General features: G+C 39.9%; 1 protein-coding gene across 3 annotated transcripts; it reads left to right on the top strand.

Annotated features, from left to right (window-relative positions):
* eps8l2 (EPS8 like 2) lies at nt 1–20,520 on the top strand. Of its 3 annotated transcripts, XM_058646268.1 has the most exons (21): nt 1–217; nt 3,249–3,299; nt 3,747–3,793; nt 7,558–7,622; nt 9,882–10,043; nt 10,142–10,291; nt 11,322–11,401; nt 11,488–11,615; nt 11,726–11,796; nt 11,907–12,033; nt 12,926–13,014; nt 13,116–13,190; nt 13,961–14,109; nt 14,196–14,364; nt 14,448–14,482; nt 14,559–14,652; nt 14,810–14,929; nt 15,875–15,947; nt 16,036–16,207; nt 17,663–17,795; nt 19,277–20,520. In XM_058646268.1, the coding sequence occupies exons 2-21, from the start codon at nt 3,265–3,267 to the stop codon at nt 19,352–19,354; spliced, it is 2,052 nt and encodes a 683-aa protein (XP_058502251.1). In that variant the 5' UTR covers nt 1–217; nt 3,249–3,264; the 3' UTR covers nt 19,355–20,520. The 3 variants fall into 3 exon arrangements, with proteins under 3 accessions (XP_058502251.1, XP_058502250.1, XP_058502252.1); XM_058646267.1 differs by lacking the exons at nt 1–217; nt 3,249–3,299 and having other exon boundaries at nt 3,567–3,793; XM_058646269.1 differs by lacking the exons at nt 1–217; nt 3,249–3,299; nt 3,747–3,793 and adding an exon at nt 7,380–7,455.
* Nucleotides 20,521–20,591: the final 71 nt, after the last annotated feature.

The following is a 20,591-nucleotide window of genomic DNA, read 5'->3' as shown; positions in this document are numbered from 1 at the left end:
ACCTGCCACCTATCACTCACCTGCGCTGCGCTCTGCCCTGCTGGTGGAAGGAACCTGTACTTTATAGTTTTAGAGCAAACTGTCGTAGCTCATAACAGACAGCAACAGAGGGTGGTTAAACTTACTGGTAACATTTTCCTGCGGAGCTCATTTGTTGATCGGCTGTGATGACAAGCTGATGCTCCAGGCGCCAACTCCGTCAGCATCCTGTTCCCCTGTGAGTTTGTTAGTTAGTTTGTTTCTTTGCTTCTTTCTTTTTGGTTATGTGTGTGTGTTTGTTATGTCATGCGTACTGGAGGGTAACATGGCCCTTTGCTCCATGTACTTGCTCTGCTTCCTCCCACGGTCCACAGACACGCGGGTTTGGTTTTTTTAAACACGTTGGGTAAAGATCACTAACATGGATGCCATCCATCAGCATTGGCTATGACTCAAAACCTCCAGGAATGTAGCGTCATCTAGAAAAGTAACATAATTAGGTTCCATTATTAAACTCCTCGGTCTGTTGAATTATAGGTTATACTTATATACTTATACTAAGTGTGTGCGTGTGTGTGCGTGTGTGTGTTGGGGGGGGGGGATGTGTGGGCTTGTTATGTGGACAAACAGGGATGGTGCCTGAAATCTGACCTGATTTTGTCTTGCTGGGTTGGTGACACACTCCACACTGTGCCTGTGTTCCCACAACAAACCTGTAACACCATCACCGGCTATTGTAACCATGTAACGTGATTCAGCCATAACACTACATCTGATAAGGGTTATCTCCTATGAAATGCTCAGCTGCTCAGCATTACATAAAGTGCTTGTTATCATACTTGCCCCTGCTGTTCGGCTGTTGATATTTTCTCGCCTGTGAAATGAGAGGACATTAGGAAACTGGTGCCGCTCTTTATGCATGCATTGGAAGTACAGTATGGCATGGTGCTGCTGTCGGTGTCACTGTGTGGTGAGGTATTGTGATGTGGCGTCTCGTGCTGTGATGCAAACAGCACATGACAACTCTGCAGAGACCTGTGTTCAGTGAGGCTGCATAGTTGATGCCACAATGCATTCATTTAGTTGTGTGAGGTTTTTTTTAGGTGGCAATTTGACAAGTTTCAGTCCAAGTTAGATTAACAATATGAAAAAAATAAACAACAGAGATCACATGACTGATACTACAAGTCTGTAAATGGGTGTAGTGCTTAGTCGGGACTTGAGTTTGGTTTACTGTCACAGAAGCAAGCATGAACGAGACAAGGCTTTCAGTGAGAAGGGAAATCAGAACAGACAGATATTATCAGTCACTCTGAAAACAAGGCCAGTATTTCTGAGTAAGGCCAAGATAAACTTCCTACTCACACAGTTTCCTACCTTTCCATTTATTGTTCTGTATTGTTTTAGCACCCTGTAATTACTACTGAATAAGTGATGTCCTTTATTTTGAAAAATAAGAACTTACATTGAAGACAAAGGGCGGTGTTTCGAAAGAGCCATGAAGGGGACAACACTTTACACCCAGTCTGTTCTGTTCCGCCTTCACCTTCTTCGTGAAACCTGGCGTCGGTCCAGAGCAGGAAACAATAGCTTGAAAAGAAGATGACCACAGACATAGGAACAGAAAGAGGAAGTATATCCTTTGTACGGACTTCACTTAATATAAGATTTTGTTGCAGTAGTCAGGAGATATACGTGAAATAAAGTCATGCTAATTGTGGAAGCCCATGTTTACCCTCTCTTTGCTTCAGAAGTTCTGGGGACAGTATCAGAGTGAGAGATCTGAGTTGTATTTATGATCCGCCTTGAGATAAGACTGAGTGACTGCACCTGTAACTTACAACTGGCATATTTACTTTGTGTATTGTGTGATGTGCTGCTGTTGCTGCTACTTGTTATTTTAAGGCCATTTTAAACTTCTGAAATTGTATAGTTTGGTCAGATGAGGAGACATGCCCATGTTCATAGTTTTGTAGGAAGCGGGCCCAGTGCTTTAAAGTGACTTAAGGTCAGCCTCTTTCAGATGGGACTGCTCTCGATGAACACTTAACATGCTCGCTGGAGACACAGGATCCTAACCTCTTGCCACCAATAAATAATACAGACTGAGTTGGTTGCCTAAAGCGATACATGGCTCCTCTGAGTCTAAAAGTCACATGTAAAAGGTAATTATTGTATCCAGTGTAGGACACAGTTCAGTTAGGCAATTAATTGAGGAACATTCACACTGTATAAAATCCATAAAAGGATTTAAAAGAACAACAAACACTGTGTTTTGCAATAACACTTGAAGGTCCACCATTTGTGACTGTATGTGCTCAGCCACAGTGTGTGTGTGTGTGTGTGTGTGTGGTAGGTGTGATATACTTTACAGTACGTTACATAACCTTGTCAGTGCATGCCTTGACAGACGAGTTAGAGACTCAAGGATTAGAGCAAAAGGTGTGGGAGACTTTTCTTCTCTCATTTCCTGCCTTCATTTATCGCTCAGATTTACTCTTTACACTCCTATCCTTTGCAGCTTTGCAAGCATTCAAATTAAAGGATCACGCATTGCACATGGCAGAAGGGCTGGGCAATATTCCTATAATAATAATATGTGTCATTATATATTATACATATACAGTATATATATTTTAATATTAACATAGCAAAGGTTCAGTCTATATCAATAAAATGTGAATTTGCTATAATTTGTCTTTTGTCTTATATCCATAAAGAAGTTTAAAACCACATTTTACTGGTTTCTTCAACTTTTACTCAGGAGCAAACAGTCATCTTTAACTATCAAAAAAATTTTTTTTTTAATTATGGTAATAGTGTTGGTCATATCGCCCAGGCCTACATGATGGGGTGTTAAACCCAACCATATTAAATAATTGCAGCTATTCAGTCACCAAGAGTTTAGATCTAATTACACACTACATATCAGCCTGCTGTCTTCCTTTGTCCCAGTGCAGTCCCTTGTGCAGGCCCAACACCTGGCTCTCCACTCTAGAAGAGCAGGCTGTTTAGTGGACTACACCTCAACTTAGCATGCATCTGCAACCTAAGCTTTTTGAGTTCAAACAGCATGGTCTGGAGTTCTAAAGCTCACCTAACTATAGAATGAGGGGGAAAAAAATAAACATAAAAATAAACTTGATGCTTCATGTATTCACAAGGTATTTTAGGTAAAGTAATGAATGTTTGGATAGACACTTATTTCTCTCCATGTCAGACCTTTACCCACTTTCCCTCATGCTCATCTTGCCTGTTTTCCTCCTCAGGTCGATGCCTTAAATCATGAGTGTCCCAGGACCTCCGTCGAGGCAAACCAAGTGAGTGTCGCACACATTTCTACCACCCTCTTGTATATTTACCTTTCTGTGAGTTAGCGAATCACATCTTGCTTCATTACTGTCACACAGTCGAAAAGGGAATCACTAATCCAGTGAGTGGAAGGTGGTGCTGGTCAGGGACCTTGGGCATAAAGCAGCTCTGTTGAAAATTGTTTGCTTTCCCTGGGTTCCTGCCTCCATCCTTCCTCCGTACGCCCTCCCTCTCTCCCTTTTCCATTCTACCCTCTCTTTCAGTGGCTCTTGCTGGTCCATATGCTCAATATCGCAGGCTAATCTCATCTAATGTTGGCCAGGCTTCTCTCCCTTTATGTCTGTGTGACAGTGTAGGAGATTTAGGGGGTTTGTGACGCAGGCACAAAGAGGTGCGGGCGAGAAAATGAAGGGTGCAAAGCGTAACCCTGTCTCTTCTTCTTCTTGTCACTGCAGTGGAGTGGCCAGATCGGACAGCAAACTCAGCGCCAAGGCCCTCTACGGTAAGTGACTGTTGGGCAGTGTTTGTCAGTAGGAATATTTAATTGTTTGATTGTTGTCAAGGCTTTGCCTTAACATGCCTTAATTTCTGTAGCATGACTCACTACAGAGTGTTTGTCTTGTCTTACAGTTCGTGATTAAGGAGATTGCACTTGTCAAATGGCTATTTTGCTTGTTTTTTTATTATCATTGTAGCTTATTCACTTTTTGTCTAAACTGTTTAAAAAAAAATTACACATGCATTTTTTTCTCTTTTTTATCATAAACAAGAAAATTTAACTTTATTTTGCTTTTTATTTTTTCACCTTCCTGTCCCTATGTGCTCTAGTTTGAGGTGCGACATCTGCAGCAGGAACAAATATTGAATATCTATCAATACTTTTCCAATATTCAGCTAACTGTGCAAAAGTCTTGTTAGGAAATCTAGTACTCACGAAACTGCTGCAGCTCCACAGCCTTGCTGCACTATCACAATCCTCACAATCCACACATGGGCACACACGCAGATAAGAGGGCAAGGTCCATTTGTGGGGCCTCATCATGCTTGGCCTGCGGACTTCTCTGTTTGCCATTGAGGGACATGGGAGGGAGGCTGCGTTCCTGAAGGGAATGTTAGGCCTAAAACGCATGTATCAGGCTGATAAATGCAAACATGTGCATTTGGGAATATTGTAAATTGAAGGATGTGATTGTGTTGCTTCAGGTATTTTTTATTTACATCTACATTGTGTGGCTGTGTAATAGGCTCATGTTAGGATGAGTTGACATTTTAGTTTAACAGCATACTTGTGCAAGGGTGTGTTTCTGTGACTGAAACGTGCTATGCTACATTAGCTAGAAGTGCAGGGTGTGTCTGTTTTCAGTGTGTGGCTGGAACAGGGTGGGGATGCTTATGTCTTGCAGGTGAATAAAGGGCACATTGAAAAGTGGAAAGAGGCCGACTCTGCCTCTCACTGACTTCCGGTGCTGCCCTCGCTGCCTCAGACATTAGCTCACTGGCTTGTTACTGGCACCCCCTCCACACTGCCGACACAGAGGAACACTGTAGTATAAATAACATATCAGAGGCAGACAGAAACCTGCACAGATAGAGGTATGACAACACGACAACCTGTCTTCATGCATGGCTGCACTGTTTTAAATTTAGAACAGCTTCAAATGGCACATGATGGTGTTTTTGTGTCGCAAGATGTGTTGTGCTCTAAGCCATCCAAACATCCACAGGAGGCCCCCACTCTTGTGTCCTCTGTGAAATAACCCACTCTGTGCGTGAAGAGGCTTGGCTGTTTTAATCTTGTGTGGCAGATGGTTGCCACTACCTTCTCACTGCAGGATGACACCAGTATGACTGTACTCACTGCGAACGCGAGAGCAGGATAGTGCACAGTATTGTACCGCGTCCCTAACAGCAGTAGATGTTTGTGTAGATATAATCTCCAGTAGGTCTGCAGTTTGCCACTTCCCCTGAAAAACAGATTCACATTCCTGTATGCAAAAATCTCTGTCATTCACACCGTGCAGGGAAGCGCACATGTGATGCAAATCGCCTGATCTGTTAGCTTTAGGGTAGAGCACAGAGACTCGTCTCCCCAGCGCTTCAGACCATTAAAGAGCTTTCTTGACTCTCTTTGTGGTTGAGGACAATGTCTCTGTCAGGTAAGATCTGTGGAACGAGTAGAGATGGTGGTAGAAACTTACATCGCTTTTAAATTTGTGTACACGTGTGTGTTTAGTTTAAAATTCAATTCTTCAATCGTGAATATAATTTGAATACTAAAAGTGTCATTATTTCCTTGCGGTGTCTTTACAAATCAAACTAGAAAAAACAAAGAGATTCAATTTTAAGACATTACATCATAGAATGCTTCAGTTTTCAGTTAAAGGTGGAGCTGGGCTTCAGTGTGTTTACAGATCAGCTGTTTGGACGGCTGGATTGTCTGATTGATCTGGGCCATGTATCGGTTTGATAAGCTGAAAGGCAGCCATGTTTCTCACTGATCACTGACTCTGGAGAGTCTTGAGGATCTGCCCATCTGCCTACTAAGTGGTTCTTATTGCAAACTGTCACAGCGACGTGACTTGATTGGCATAAATGTCAGTCATTAATAAGACATGGGCCAAGCTCGGCTGTCAGAACGACACCCGATGCTTGTGTTTCACCTGTAGAGAGCTAAGCAGGCTGGAAATTGCAGGAATAGGAATGACAAATGCTTGCGTCATTTGAACAGTGAGGGTAGTGTGAAGGGTTCCTCCTAGAAATAGTTTTCAGTGCTGCAAAAAACACAGCCAAAGCTCTATGGAACATATGAGAACATGTTGTTTTCGCCCCCAGTGAATCATCAAATAAAGATCAAATACTGGCAATATTCAATACACTGTAAAACCTTGACACACATGTTGCTACAAGTGCACAAACAGTGGGGCTTTTGTGTCACTATAAGGCACACAAAGCAAAGTGTGTGAGAGCAAAGCAGAGCCGCAGTCTGTGTAGCATTGAAATGTTGACTCTGTTGGGTTGGGGACAGAAAGAGGTCTGATATGAGATCTGATAGTCGAGTTTATAAAGACATGCTCTCATTGTTACCTACGGGCTATTCATTCGATAACTAGGTTTGGCGAGCACGCCAGCGCAACAGCAAACAATGATGCTATTAAATCATAAAAAAGGTCACTGCATTTTCAGCTAAAAAACTAATGACATTAATGCTGTGCGGAGTAAAATAATACATCTTTTTCCTGTTAAAATGCTAATGTAGAACATGCAGATGTGTAAATGCAGCCTCACAGGGCCATGAGTATGGAATGTGTGTTTTTGTTTAATCCTCTTTGGTAAAATAGTAAAAGTGATTGGAAGTGTTGACAAATAGAACTCTCCACGTACCACTTGGAGTCATTTCACCTGCCTTGTTGTTTTTCAAGTTGAGTGCAACACATTTTTTACCTACTAGAAGGCTGAAAGTCACTAGTCAGTGACAAATAACAAGCAAAAATGCCACATATGAGGAAGTCAGCGTGATGAGTTTGAAACGTTTGAAACGTACCACTGACTTTGACAGAGAGAATCTGACCTGGGTGGAGTCAGTTTTAATGCTGCGCTGTAATGTTATAAATATAGAATTGGGCAAATCAAATCACATAGACTCTTTGATATGAAAATGAATAATTAACAGCTTTGATTGCACTGTTGCCATTTAAAGTGCTCCGTGGCAGGACACTGTTGTACATGACACAGACAAAAGACTGAATACAGCTCAATCTCACATAGGTTTCATTTCTTGCAAAGAAATACCCTTATGGTACGTACACACACACCATACTGTGCATACATGTTTCCCATTATGTTCTATATGTGTTTCAAAAAGGGATTGAGGAGTAATTATACTATATGGTCTATTATAGTAATGCTAAAACATATATATATATATATGTGTGTATATATATATATATGTATATATATACATATAAAACTAGTACTAGGCACTAGTATTTGTAGCATAAGGGTGAGTTGTTGAGTTGTTATGGGTGGATAATGTCAGTGCCCATAACACCATAAAGAAAACATTCCCTTCCTTCCTTATTGCCCTGCTGGTCTGTCCCAGCGTGCACATTTTGCATTTCGTCTCATTTGCTTCATTTGCTCAAACGTTCAACATGTGGACTTGGGGTCAGTGTAACTAAAGTGTTGCTACATTGAAACATATACAGTAAGAGCAAAGGCATGATTTTCAGTGTCTCTTTTTTTAACGATTTTGTTTCTTATCAACAGAACAGAGGAAAAAGTATTCCAACTCAAATTTTATTATGCAGGAGACGTCGCAGTATCACGTCGAGGTAAGTCCTCTTGTATAATGACTATCTAAGATTAGTAAAGTCAGTTTGACTTTGGCTCTGGAGGTAAAATGTTAATGAGCACACATTACAGTTGAAGTTGATCATTTTGTATTATCTGTAGTTTTCTTTTTATTTACTTTTCTTTATATACGTTACTGTTACTGTAGTACCTGTTCACCTGACTGTTGACTCTCTCTCATACACTCCTGCACTTGCTCTCTCCTCCCGTGTCTCTCTTTTCTGTGGCCCCGTCTTGGGCCATTTTTGCCTTTATGGTTTTATTATGGCGACTTAGTCGGTCCTTAGTAGCCTATTTTATTGTTGTCCTGTTTTGTTTCATTCTTTGCTGTTGGCTGGTGATCCCTCTTTCTCTTGTTCTCTCCCTTTCCTGCTATTTATTTTTACTTTAACATATTTGTTGTATTATCTGATTGTTGATATGTTGATATGTCTTTCTTCTTGTTAAAGGGAATTTTTTTCCCTCTTCACTGTTGCCTAATGTTTGCTCAGTGCGTGCTCAGGGCTTCTTTCTTCCTTGTCTTACCAGGCAAAACGCCTTGTATTATTTGATTAGGGTTGATTGGACTGTTAAGCAATTTGTAACATTTGTTATACAAAATGAAGTTTATTATTAAATTAATTTCAAAAATGTCAGTGAGACTCGTGTGAAAAACAAGATAAAAGCATGCCAATTACTTTAATCATAGTATGATACGTGCCTGTATTTTTAATTTCCCAGAAGGAAAAGCTGACAAATAATTTAATGTCCTGATAACATCTCATCTTTATCGCAATACAATCACAATAAAGCAATAAGGCAGCAGCAGTACTGACTTGATTTTGGCATGACTGAATCAGATACATGGTTCAGATCAGGGCTGTGATGATGAACTATGTCCTGTGTCTGTGTGCACATGTCCTTTGTCACACATGCTTTGCTAACCACAGATAACACCTATGCTGGCAGAGTTATGGTTGTGAATATGTTCCACAATGAGAAGGACTTCACTCTAGCCAGTCATTATGCAAATGGTCACAACAAGACTGGTTGAGCACACTGTAGATTTTTGTTTTTCGGTTTCCTCTGATGATGGTGGGCTATGAGCAATTTGTAGAAAAGAAAATGATCATACAAATAATATATTATTGGGTAAATATGTCTTTCTAGTCCAGTCTTGATTCTAGAAATATGCAGTCAGCTTTCCTGAGAATCCTAAGATTAAAGAAATTCACTGATAACAGCACTTATTAGTACAAACTCACAGTATCCATGGCAACATTATACTTTGTGTCTCCAGTAAAAGCGAATGAGTTCACCCAAGGGAAGACTATGGATGTGCCATTTCCTGTCTCTCATCCTTTCTCAATTTTTTACAGTCCCTCAATAGCTACCTTTGCTTCCTCCCATTTGTCAGGTAGCAACCACATGCATACATACTGTGTGTCTGTGAGTGAGTCTGTGCACCATTTGCAACACTATAATTTACTATTAGATAGTAAGTGAGAATAAGTCAAAAAATGTGCAGGTAAAAGTTTCGAAAACAAGACCTTTTGCAAAATATTACTTTTTTTGCAGAAAGTGGGGGTTAAAAAATGTAAAATCTGATGCTAAGGGCAAATTCTATATGTTTGTTTAGCTTATCAGCAAGAATAAGAATAGGACTAGTCACATAAACCAAATCAACCCATGAAAGCCTCTAAATATAACTTAATAACATGTTACATGTCATTTATTTTACTCTTTTTCAAGTGCAAAATGGAGGAGTTGCGCTTAAATAGGGAGTTGTGCATCAGACTGGGAGTAATGGCATGTTGATTTAATGTCAGCGAAAATATTTCCAGTCTTATTTTCAGTCTTTCCGTATTAGTGCACAGTTGTAATAGTCCTTTCACTTTTTCCATCTAACTCTCAGCGAGAAAGGGAAAAAGACTTTCTATTTTGACAACAATATTTATAATCGATTTAACAGTGTGAGTGTTTTTTTTTTTCAATAATTGAAACAAGTTATGTGGTTTTTCAACATCTTAAAATGTGAATATATTTTGTTTCTTGCTCCATATAACAGAGAAGTCTTTAAAACAAAATCGTTTTGGTTTGTGGACAAAACAAGTCACTCCGGAAACACTGATGTTTCTACATTTTATGGACCAAACAATGAATTTATTAATGAAGAAAACAACCAACAGATCCATCAATTATGACATATAATAATATACACCAGGTTTACTTATTATATTAACACACTGCTTCCTTTGTAGCATCTCTCGACGTTCATCATGGACAAGAGAGATGCCATTACCACAGTGGACGATGCCATTAAGAAACTGGCTCTTCTAGATTCAAAGGACAAAATATGGACACAAGAGATGCTCCTTCAGGTCACTGACAAGGCGGTCAGACTGCTGGACTGTGACACACAGGTAACAGCTCGACACATGTCAACACATCACACACATTCAAAAACAAAATTCACTTTCAATAGACTGTGTTCTTAATGTTTGATCTCCATCCCCTGTAGGAAGAGTTGGAGAACTTCCCTCTCCCCACCATTCAAATGTGTCAGGCGGTGCTGAACCAGACCCGTTACCCCTCTGTGCTGCTGCTTGTATGCCAGGACAATGAGCAGCACAAACCTGACATCCACTTCTTCCACTGTGATGAAGTAGAGGTACGTCTCAGTTTGACTGTTACAGGCTTGGCTCACTTTGCATCCTTTATTGTCCACGCACGATTGGCCTGCTTTGTGTTTATGCCATTCATAAAACGAAGGGGCTGTTGTTGGGGCATTGGGTCAGATTTCAATGCTGCTAGAGGGTGTTTGTGTGTGTGTGTGTGTGTTTTGCGTGTATCCTTTTACATTTTTTCCTGCTTGTCCAGAGGTTTTTGTGTAAGGACAAATTGGCTGTTAAAATTGTGCCGTGTACTTGAAATCGTATATCACTCCCTATAATTCAGTTCCTGAGGTCCTTGAAAGACTTTACAATAACTGGTGTTCTTCGTTCATTTGGCTGAGAGGATCTAAATATAACAGGGACAAGCATCACAGCAAATAAATTATCCATATGCATTTGTGCCACAATAGGAAAAAGCAATGTCTGTTTATTTTTGGCAATGGTCGGGGCTTTGTGGTGTAGATCACCATAGGAGGATAGAAAAAGATCAATATTCTTCTTGTTTGTAAACTTGAGCATTTTTTTTTACCTTGTTGCTCCTCATACTATTTCTCAAAATAGTCATTGTAAAAAAAAATATAGGCTTAAATTGTACAAAAAACATCTGTCCCCTGCTTTAGATAAGCAAACGCTATAAGATAAAATGTATTTTGGAGATTTGTAATGGTTTCATTCTTAGCACATCAATGTTTTATTGTATTTATTAGTGTGGATCAGGAACTATTTTATATTGTACATTGATTATACATGTAGATTGATAAGATTGTGATCTTATGATGTCGTATAATGAGGGATAACGAGGTGATGTATCACTGCTGGAGTGTTGCGTTGTCCCATTTTTTAAGACAGACTTGGAGGTACTCTCTCTGACAAACAATGAAAGTTGAATTTAGTGACAACCAATCAATAGGTAAGCCCAGAAAAAGACAGTATTACACTAACTATTGTCGGGAAACTGCACAGCGATGTATAAACACTATTGTAATAGCACACACTTTGACTCCCTGTGTTCCTCTCTGTCGTCAGGCCGAGATGGTTCATGAAGATATAGACAGTGCCATTGGGGACAACAAGCATGGAAAGAAAATGAGGCTTCAGACTCTGAGGTGAGAACAAATATTAAAAAGGGTGACACTAAACTGCACTTAGAAGTGGATGCTGAAAGTCTTGATGCCTCCTTCTGATCTTCCAGGGTGAATCAGGAGAAAATGAAGCACCACAGGGAAACCATTCTCCCCCCGTCGTCCCCATCGGCCCCTTCGGCCCCTTCTGCCCCATCACCTGCTGCGAAAGGACGTGTGGCTGCCCCAGACACACGGAGTAAGCGTAGTCTCCAAAATACCTCACTCTCTACCTCACTGCAGAGAAAAGGAATTTCAATATCAGCCTCCATGTTTTTTTATGATACACTTTTGTGTGTTTGACTGTAGACAGACTACCCTCCGGACAACATGACACAGAGTCACAAGAAAACCTGGCCCAGCGCATCGAGAGGGACGTGGTGAGTGGTTGTATCCATTCTGTCCCCCCCGTCGTTACATTTCACAGCTCATCTCACAATCACAAAATGCTCCCTTCTTGACACTAAATCCCAGGATTTGTCCCCTTCAGCAAATTCTCAACTGTGCCCTGGATGACATAGAGATCTTTGTGGCACGGCTGCAAAAGGCAGCAGAGGCCTTTTCTCAGCTCAACCAGCGCAACAAGAGTAAGAAGAACAAGAAGAAAGGACCAGCAGGTCTGTCTCCCTTTCTTCTGATGTGGTGGAAACGAATGCAGTGACAATATATTCATATTGTTCACCTTATTGTGTTTATGTCTCTTTGTGTCCTGTGTCCTGGGACATCATTTGTGTGTGGTAGTAGAGGCTGGTTTGTAACACAATATGCATTTTATGATGCAATGTTACTATTTATTCCCATAGAGTGTGTGTATTTGTGGTATCACTTTGTTGTTATCCCCACACACCTGATTGAATTACTTGACTGACATGCTTTTGCCTGACTGTCATACAATAATGGCAGCTAAACCTTTATTTTGCATGGTGTACTTACGTGGTATGACATACGTTTGTATGTGTATGTCCACCTGTGTGGGGAAAACACATGGTCAGTGAAAGTGTTATTTATCCAGGCTTCACAAACATGCACTTCTTCTATTTAGAGGACGCATTTCTCAACTTTGGATGCAGAATCCTATGTTCACTCAAGTGTATAGTGTCATATAGAACAGCATTTTGTTATTGATATGCTTTATAACATATTTATAAGAAAACAGCCAATTGGTAGGAGATATGTCATTTCTTTTACAGTATATAAAGTATATAAATACCATTTAATCATACTTTGGGAACTTCTGAGTCACAGGTTGAGAAACCCTGATGGAACACATCCTTTCTTGAGCTTTTACTTTCTGGCTGTGGTGAAATGTATCTTGTTCAATAACTAACCGTGAGTTGACAACCTTTGTTTCATAAGCAACAGTAAAGATGAAACACGAAAACACTTAGGGCTATGATTTTGAACTTTGGCCAGAAAGTAAAACCTGTGTCCTTTTATACAATCGTCCTGTCTGGTGAGTTGGTAACTCATGCCTCTGTGTGTGGTCATTGTTGGTGTGGTTGTTTACAGTGGGCATGCTGACCCTACGAGCCAAACCCCCCAGTGAAGCAGAGTTCATTGACAGCCTGCAGAAACTGAAGCTGGCCTTGAACCTCTTGGTGAGATATCACAGCACAGATCTCCTGTCTATGTCGTGTTCTTCAGCTGCCCCTCTCTACAGTACATTATCAGTGTGTCTCTTTCACTGCTCCCCCTGCAGGCCAAATTGAAGAAACACATACAGAATCCAAGTGCGTCTGAGCTGGTTCATTTTCTCTTTGGCCCTCTGGAGCTGGTAAGACCTAAACTCCTGTGCTGCTATATTTGATGTCAAGTGGATTAATTCATGCCCTCAGCGTTGACACAGCACCACAGATATGTGTGCTAATAATAGTTTGATTCTTTTAAATTGACATAATGAGAGAAGCCAACAGTTTGCTTTAGTGTATCAGACATTCCTCTTGTTGTTTTCATGTTCCTTTTTATGGCACCACATCTACTCCACCACATCTAACCTCTTACCAGACTGGAGCGACATGGCTTTCAGCCCTGACACACTGGAGGTGCAGCCGCACTTACATAATGCTGCAATGTGCAGCCACACCTTCGATACTGCTCGTTAGAAACACAGAGCAGTGATCGAGCCCTACATTGAGATGGTGCAGTAACCTCTGGACACTCTAGATTTGCCTGATAAGTTGTAGATATAACCGCAAAACTGTATACTAAAAGTGGTGCCACGGACGTCACCTGTCCTCAACAACAGTTAGAAATATGGAGCAGCCACAGCCAACATCTGTCCTCAATGCCTTATAAATATAACACCTCAAGTCTGTTTATTATCATATATTTAACTGTTCATTTCCAAATTAGTTAATTAATTAATTAAATCGAGAGCTGACGATTGACTTTGGATATTGGATATTGTGGCTTCAAGCACTCTTTATGGAAAATTCTGACTAAAACCAACAAGTGCTGGCACTAAAACTCAGGCATCATTATGTCACAAAAAATGTTTCCCTGTATACAAAAATATTTTTTTTCTATCTATGAATGTTTGCACAGGTGCTGCAGAGCTGTGGGAGTCCTGAACTGGCACGTTCAATCATCTCGCCTCACTTTTCCAGAGATGCCGTTGAGTTCCTGCGCGGACACCTCACCCCCAAAGAATTGACTATGTTTGAGCTGCTGGGGGAGGGATGGACCAAACCCAGGTACATGCGCATTACTGTGGACTCAGTCTATACATATGTTTAGCTTCAATCTTTGAAAATACCTTACACTCCTGCTGTGCCTACAGAGCAGAGTGGCCCAGGGATCAGTGTGCTCCTCCTTACTACCCAAAGTTCCGTAATGGCTGGGAGCCACCAGCAGACTTCTTCCAGACGGCGCCATGGGAAACAGAGGACTCCATGGGGCCACTGCATTCCCCCACCAGCCCTGATTACAGGAAGCCCACAGCAGAGGAGGTAAAAGTTAGATTAAATCATAACTGTCGGAAAATCACTCATCATTACAGAAGATTTTAATATTTCATCTGTCTTTTTTACAGTTTTATGGAACTCATTCCTCCAGCTCATCAAACGGGTGTGTACGCCTTCCACACACTTTCCAATCTCCATCACACAACAAACAATCATGTCACGCTGTGCTATCTTAACAGGTCTTACGGGAGGTCGAAATATGCCAAAATTCGCTACCACTTTGTAGCCAGGAATGCCACCGAGCTGTCAGTGCTGCAGGATGAAATCCTCGAGGTAAAAACGATTTTTTTCCCCCACCTTTAAACACATTTGTATATTTCAAGTGATTGTGCTGGTCACTGAGAGGGAATCTTAGACTAGACATAAACTATTACTGAGTTAAGTAGTTTTTGTCAGTGCTGTGGAGTGAGATGTCGAGTCTTTCTCACAGGTGCTCGAGACTGACAAACAGTGGTGGAAGCTAAGGAATCGCAGTGGACAGGCTGGCTACGTCCCCTATAACCTCCTGGATGTGGTGAAGATCGAGGAGCCAGACGGCGTCTTCGGCCAGGTAACCTGCAGCACATATTGTTTATCTGCATTCTTGATGATCACCTATAGAACTTAATTAGGGTCTATGATGATGATGATGATGACGACGATGACGCCTCCCTGCTCGTGTTCATAAGGAAAAATCCTTTTTTCTCACAGTAAGAGCACAACACGTGCAGCGTTACTTTCTGCATATTTTGTTGCAGCGTGGTATATTTTTCCCCTCAGGCAACCACTCAAACCAAACGATTGACATTAAAGTGTCATAAAACATTTCACGTTCTCACTCTTGCAGCAGTGTTAAGTAATTATGCAGACACCAGTTTGTCTGCTCTCATGAGAACGAGTCGATTAGAATGCAATTTAGCTGAAGGATGTGTTTGTCGTTCAGCTGTGCACAAACCAGATTTCTTGTAATTGCTTTCACACATTTCACCTACAAGTTATTATCTAAATGTAATCAATCACTGATTTGTGTAATTTAAAGAGACAGGTTAAATAGATTATGGTGCATTGGCTGATAACACATCTGCTGTAGTGTATAGAGGTCATGCTTAAGAGGGGAATTAGTAACTAAATTAGTAAATAAAATAAATATAATGAAAATTACGTTCAATAATGTACACACATAGTTTTTAATTAACTCTATAATGTATAAAATCCCTGTAGAGTTACAGCTTTGTGTACTTTGTTGGTTGTTCACACATTCTCACTGAAAACCCTGAATTCCTCAAAAATCCCACAATACTCTACGATAGTTTTACTGCATCTAGTACTGCATCTAGTACTGCATGTAGCTTCCCTTCCTGGAGTGAAATACCTGCACACACATATTTTCCTTTTGGCTCTCGGGCAAAAATGTGTCAGACAGTATGAGAATTAAAAACACACCTGCTTTTGGTCTAAAATCAGCTGAGGTTCTTCCATGAACTTATTTTGTTTTATGTCTCCGTGTGTACAACAGGACTACAGGATGTCCCCTCCTGGTCCTATGAGTCCTCTGGAAGGATTTAACCACGGCATACACAAAGACAAACGTGAGTCAAACAAAGTCCGATTTAGGAATCGCAGATTCGTGACTGCTCTGGTTCTGATGTCTGTTACCGCCCTGTTTCTAACCTGCAGTGATGGATGAAGTAAACACTGAGTTATTAACAAAGATCACCGCTAGCAAAAGCCAACCACCGCCGAGGAAATTTCGTGTGGAGAAACCTTCTGGCACCCATGTACCGCTCACCTTTGACTCTAAGCCAGAGCAGGTGATCACATGGCTCAGCTCAAATGGTTTCTCAAAACCGTAAGTCGCCCATGACAATCAACAGTCCTGCAAATCAAAACACCTTAAAGAGTAACTTACCCAGGAACATTTGCTGACCTCCAGCACCTTAGCTCCTCGTCTTGCACTGTGTAGGAGTTGCATGTTACTGCTGAATACTTCCCACCTTCCATTTCCCAATAATGTAGGAGAATCTATGGTATCATTAAAACTCTTTTAAATGTTTAGTTTAAAAAGGTGTTAAGTTTGCTCCTAGTGTAAAATAAAGGGCTCATTCTGTGGTAATGAAAATAATAATTGAGATGATAGTTTACTTCAAAAAAAAAACCCACCAGTTTAATTATATTATACTAATGGAAATTATTTCACCTAATTCTCCTACACTAGATACATCAAGGCTTTTTTACACTGTGTTTTATACATTGTTTATGTATCAGAGTAAACGATGTCAACATCTATTTGATGTGTTGTCTAGTTCTTCCAACATGATTCTGAGTGAAATATCTGTCTGAAACCAGTAGGTTTTGTCATTATCATTACTGTTATGATGATTATCATAGAGTTTATTTATTTGTATTGCAAGGGTAGCCTTTTGGTTCAGTCTCTGTTCACTTTCAATTATGGAATCCTAGCATTCAAATCTGATGTTATGATGTCAAGATGTTATTTGCTGGAAGAACAAATGATTTGATCATGATTTGCTATGTCATCTTCAACCCTTTAACACCGAAACCTAAAAATGTCCACCTGGGCTTTTTTTTTTTGCTATTTTAACCATAAAAGGACCAAAGAATGTCCTGTAGTGATTTTTCCAGAATAACGTCCAAACTAGGCAGTTATTTACAATTAACTGTATGTTAAAATACTGTTTTAACAATTTAAACACTGCAGTTGTGCACAAACAACAGATTTTGCATGTTAAATTTGACATTTGAACAGTATAAAACATAACTCTTTTGGAGTATCTCAATGTTTAGTTGTCTCTCAATGTGCAAAAACAGGCAAAAAAAAAAGGAAACTAAAGAAGTTGGGGTGATCAAAAAGTAAAGCACAGCCAGGAAAGCTATTTGATATTATGTTCAACAGCTACTCTCTGCTTTTTGTCCTCTGTTAAATGTCATGCCGCCAATGGATTCGGATGACCTGTTAGGCTCAGTATTACATTGTTTCATGAGGCCCCTGCATCTAAGAGAACTCCATGGAAGAGGACATGTACATAGTGTAGTATGTCATATTGTATTATAGTCATATACATAGTCATATTGTATTCAGTTTCTGTCTACAGATGGATATAGAAGGCTACAAACATTAAAACTAATAATGACCACACCAGGGCCTCGCCTGCCATGACGTGACATGACACGTGCCACAACAACTTAGTAGATGCATGTTACCAGTCCACTCACAACTGGAAATGTAGACGTGTAAAAGTAGAGGATCATATAAGTGAACATACTCATGTTTTTTTCCCTGTAGGACGGTTGACTGTTTGGGGATCCTAACTGGAGCCCAACTGTTTTCCCTCAATAAAGAAGAACTGAAGGCGGTGTGTGGAAACGAAGGTGGTCGTGTCTACTCTCAAGTCACTGTGCAGAAAACACAGCTAGAGGTTGGTCACGCACGCCTTTCTGGGGTTTTGCATGTTATCTGTGTGTGTGTGGAGGGGGGGGGTTCTTTCCGGGGTTTTCCAGCTTCCTCCTACAGTCCAAAAACAAGCACAGGTTAATTAGACACTCACATTGAATGTGAGATTGAATGGCTATCCGTCTCTGTATGTTAGAATTAGGATGGACTGGTGACGTGTCCGTGCGTACCCCACCTCTCGCCATCTGTCAGCTGGGTTTGGCTCCAGCTCCCCTCACACAGTAGAATAAAACGGTAGAAAATGGATGTATGGATAAAGGAAATCCTTTGATCTATTTACTTATCTTTAACAGAACATGGTTACACATGTGAATATCCATCCATCCCTCTTCTACCACTCTATCCTCCACATGAGAGTCGCGGGGGTTGCCGTGCCAATCTCAGCTCACATAGGGCGATAGGCGAGGTAAACCCTGGACACGTCGCCAGTCCATCACAGGGCCACATAGAGAACATGTGAATGTACACAGGGATATGAAGTTATTTATTTATTTAAGGAGGGACATAGCACATTAATGAACGGCAACATGTAAATATACCAGATCGAAGCCATTATTTACTTCCCTAATCTTATTATAGTAATAATGATAATAATAATAATAATAATGATAACTAATTAAAACTGTAAAATCAAAGCAAACTGGAAAAAAAAACACAGGTATTAAACATCATTACATCAAACCTGTATGGGGGAAACAAATCAAGAATCAATTTAAACAACCCAGAATCTTAATTCTCCAACCCCATAAAATGAATCAAACAGTTCAAGTTAACACATGAAGGTTGATTATACTTGTCAAAGTAGCATACCAGACGGATTACACGTACCAAACTAAGATACATACTGATTATACTTACTTTTCTATTCTTGAGTAAAAACATCAAGTTAACCAAATCAGTCATCAAAGTAGTATCGATGTCATGTTCGAGGTCAAAGTCATTGGCAGGTTCACTCGAGGTCTTCGGGTAAAAAGAGTGAGTTATCCACTTACTGACGAGGGATTTCAGATATTATTATATATAAATGATTAATATTATTACTCATGACTGATATTCTTTTTTAGAAATAACCGATTATTTTATCATTTATCCACTTATGCACCTAATGTGTTACTCTTTTTAAATGATCTGTTAAGCTCTTTGAGCTGTGTTTTATGTATGGAATAGTTTTAAAAGAGTCAATTAAAACACATTACACAAAGCATAATTACACAATTTACCTGGGTCAAAACGTAAGTGGTTTTAAAAAGAATAATATTTGGTTTAATCCTGGTTTTCTCCTCACCTCAGTTTCAAATAACTGTTATCAGCAAAATTCACTGATACTGATGTTGTATTTTTTTCCTCAAGTGTTTTACACTTAGTAACAGGAGAATCCTTTAACTGTTTAACTTAAAGTGAATAGGACATTATAATAAGCAGACCTACTGTACATCCTCCTCACAGAAGAGCAGTGGAGACTCGGAGCTGCAGGAGGTCATGAAGAAGAGGCAGGAGAGGATCGATTCTGGCAGCAAAGACTGACCCTGTCGACCCGTGTCTCTCACTCAGATGCTTCCTAACAGCTTTTAAATGCAGCAGCTTCTTAAATCAGTACGCTGTTAATTACCACCAACAGTACATTATACTGAAATGCTGTATAAATTTGAATCTTATATTTATTTTGTATCATGCAATGTGTTGTGTATTCATGTGTTCTCTTATCTAATTATGTTGCTTCATGTTTTAATTGTCTCACGAGTATTTGGTCCTTAAAGAGATGTTTGTGCATGGGAAAGAAAGGATGTACAGTTTGGTGTCTGTGGACGTGCGCGTGTGGACGTGTATGGAACGTGCATATTTGTACCAACCGCGTAGTTAATGTTCATGTTCATGCTCAATGTTATAATTGCAGCTGTTTATTCAGTGAGGTGGTAAATAAGATTTTAGCGATTGCATTTTTTTTCTGAAAATCTGTGCCAGAATTAGGGCTGAACAATTTGGAGAAATTACATTTACAGATGTTGCTGTTGCTTTTTGCGATACATTTTATTATTTTTTTTAAGTCAAGCAAGCTTCAGTTCATTATTGACTGTGTAATACATACAAAACATGATTTGCATATGAAATAATCAAAATATGAACTATTCTATATTCTAATGCAATGGAAGTTAAAGATATTGTTTCTGATATCTATTGCATTTGCAATAAATATAGAACAATAAAAACTCTGAACTATTACTAATTGCGTTGTTTCAAGTTGTGATTTTGATTTGAAAACAGTGAATTGTTCAGCCCTAGCCAGAATGTGACACATTTTCTGATACACAGCCAATTCTTTTCATATTACTGTATACAACTATACCATAGTCGATGCTAGTGCTCATATTCCATGCAGTCCAGTCTTCATCATGGTTGATAGCTTATAATTTGCAGTAGGTATTCATGTAAATAATATTGCTGTTTGAGTTCAGATCCTTCGGGCAAGCTTACACTACAGAGAAACTCCCACTAATCCTGTCAGTATCAGTGAAATGCTGTCATTAATATGTTCTTTTTTGCTTCGTGGTATTTTGCAGTGTAAACCACACTGAAAATAAAGAAGTATATGCAGTAGGGTATACTGCTCTGCTGTTAATTAAAGGAGGGGTTTTTTTTTGGGACACACTGTTCAAAAAGTAATTAAAATAAACTTAAGTAAACATTTGGCATCACTGACTTTTTGTGCAGGTAAAGAAACAGTTAACACACTTTCTTCATTGTCACAGGAGATAAGAGACAA

Source organism: Solea solea, chromosome 12, assembly GCF_958295425.1.
Source record: "Solea solea chromosome 12, fSolSol10.1, whole genome shotgun sequence".
Classification (NCBI taxonomy): domain Eukaryota; kingdom Metazoa; phylum Chordata; class Actinopteri; order Pleuronectiformes; family Soleidae; genus Solea; species Solea solea.
This window is presented reverse-complemented; position numbering and strand designations above follow the sequence as displayed.

Bases quoted from the DNA above. Each gene is read 5' to 3' on its own strand.
- eps8l2 (XM_058646267.1), top strand. From the start codon at position 3,697: ATGAAGGGTGCAAAGCGTAACCCTGTCTCTTCTTCTTCTTGTCACTGC. The intron at 14,110-14,195 runs GTACATGCGCAT...CTGTGCCTACAG, and splicing joins GAGGGATGGACCAAACCCAG to AGCAGAGTGGCCCAGGGATC. The intron at 14,483-14,558 runs GTGTGTACGCCT...CTATCTTAACAG, and splicing joins TCCTCCAGCTCATCAAACGG to GTCTTACGGGAGGTCGAAAT.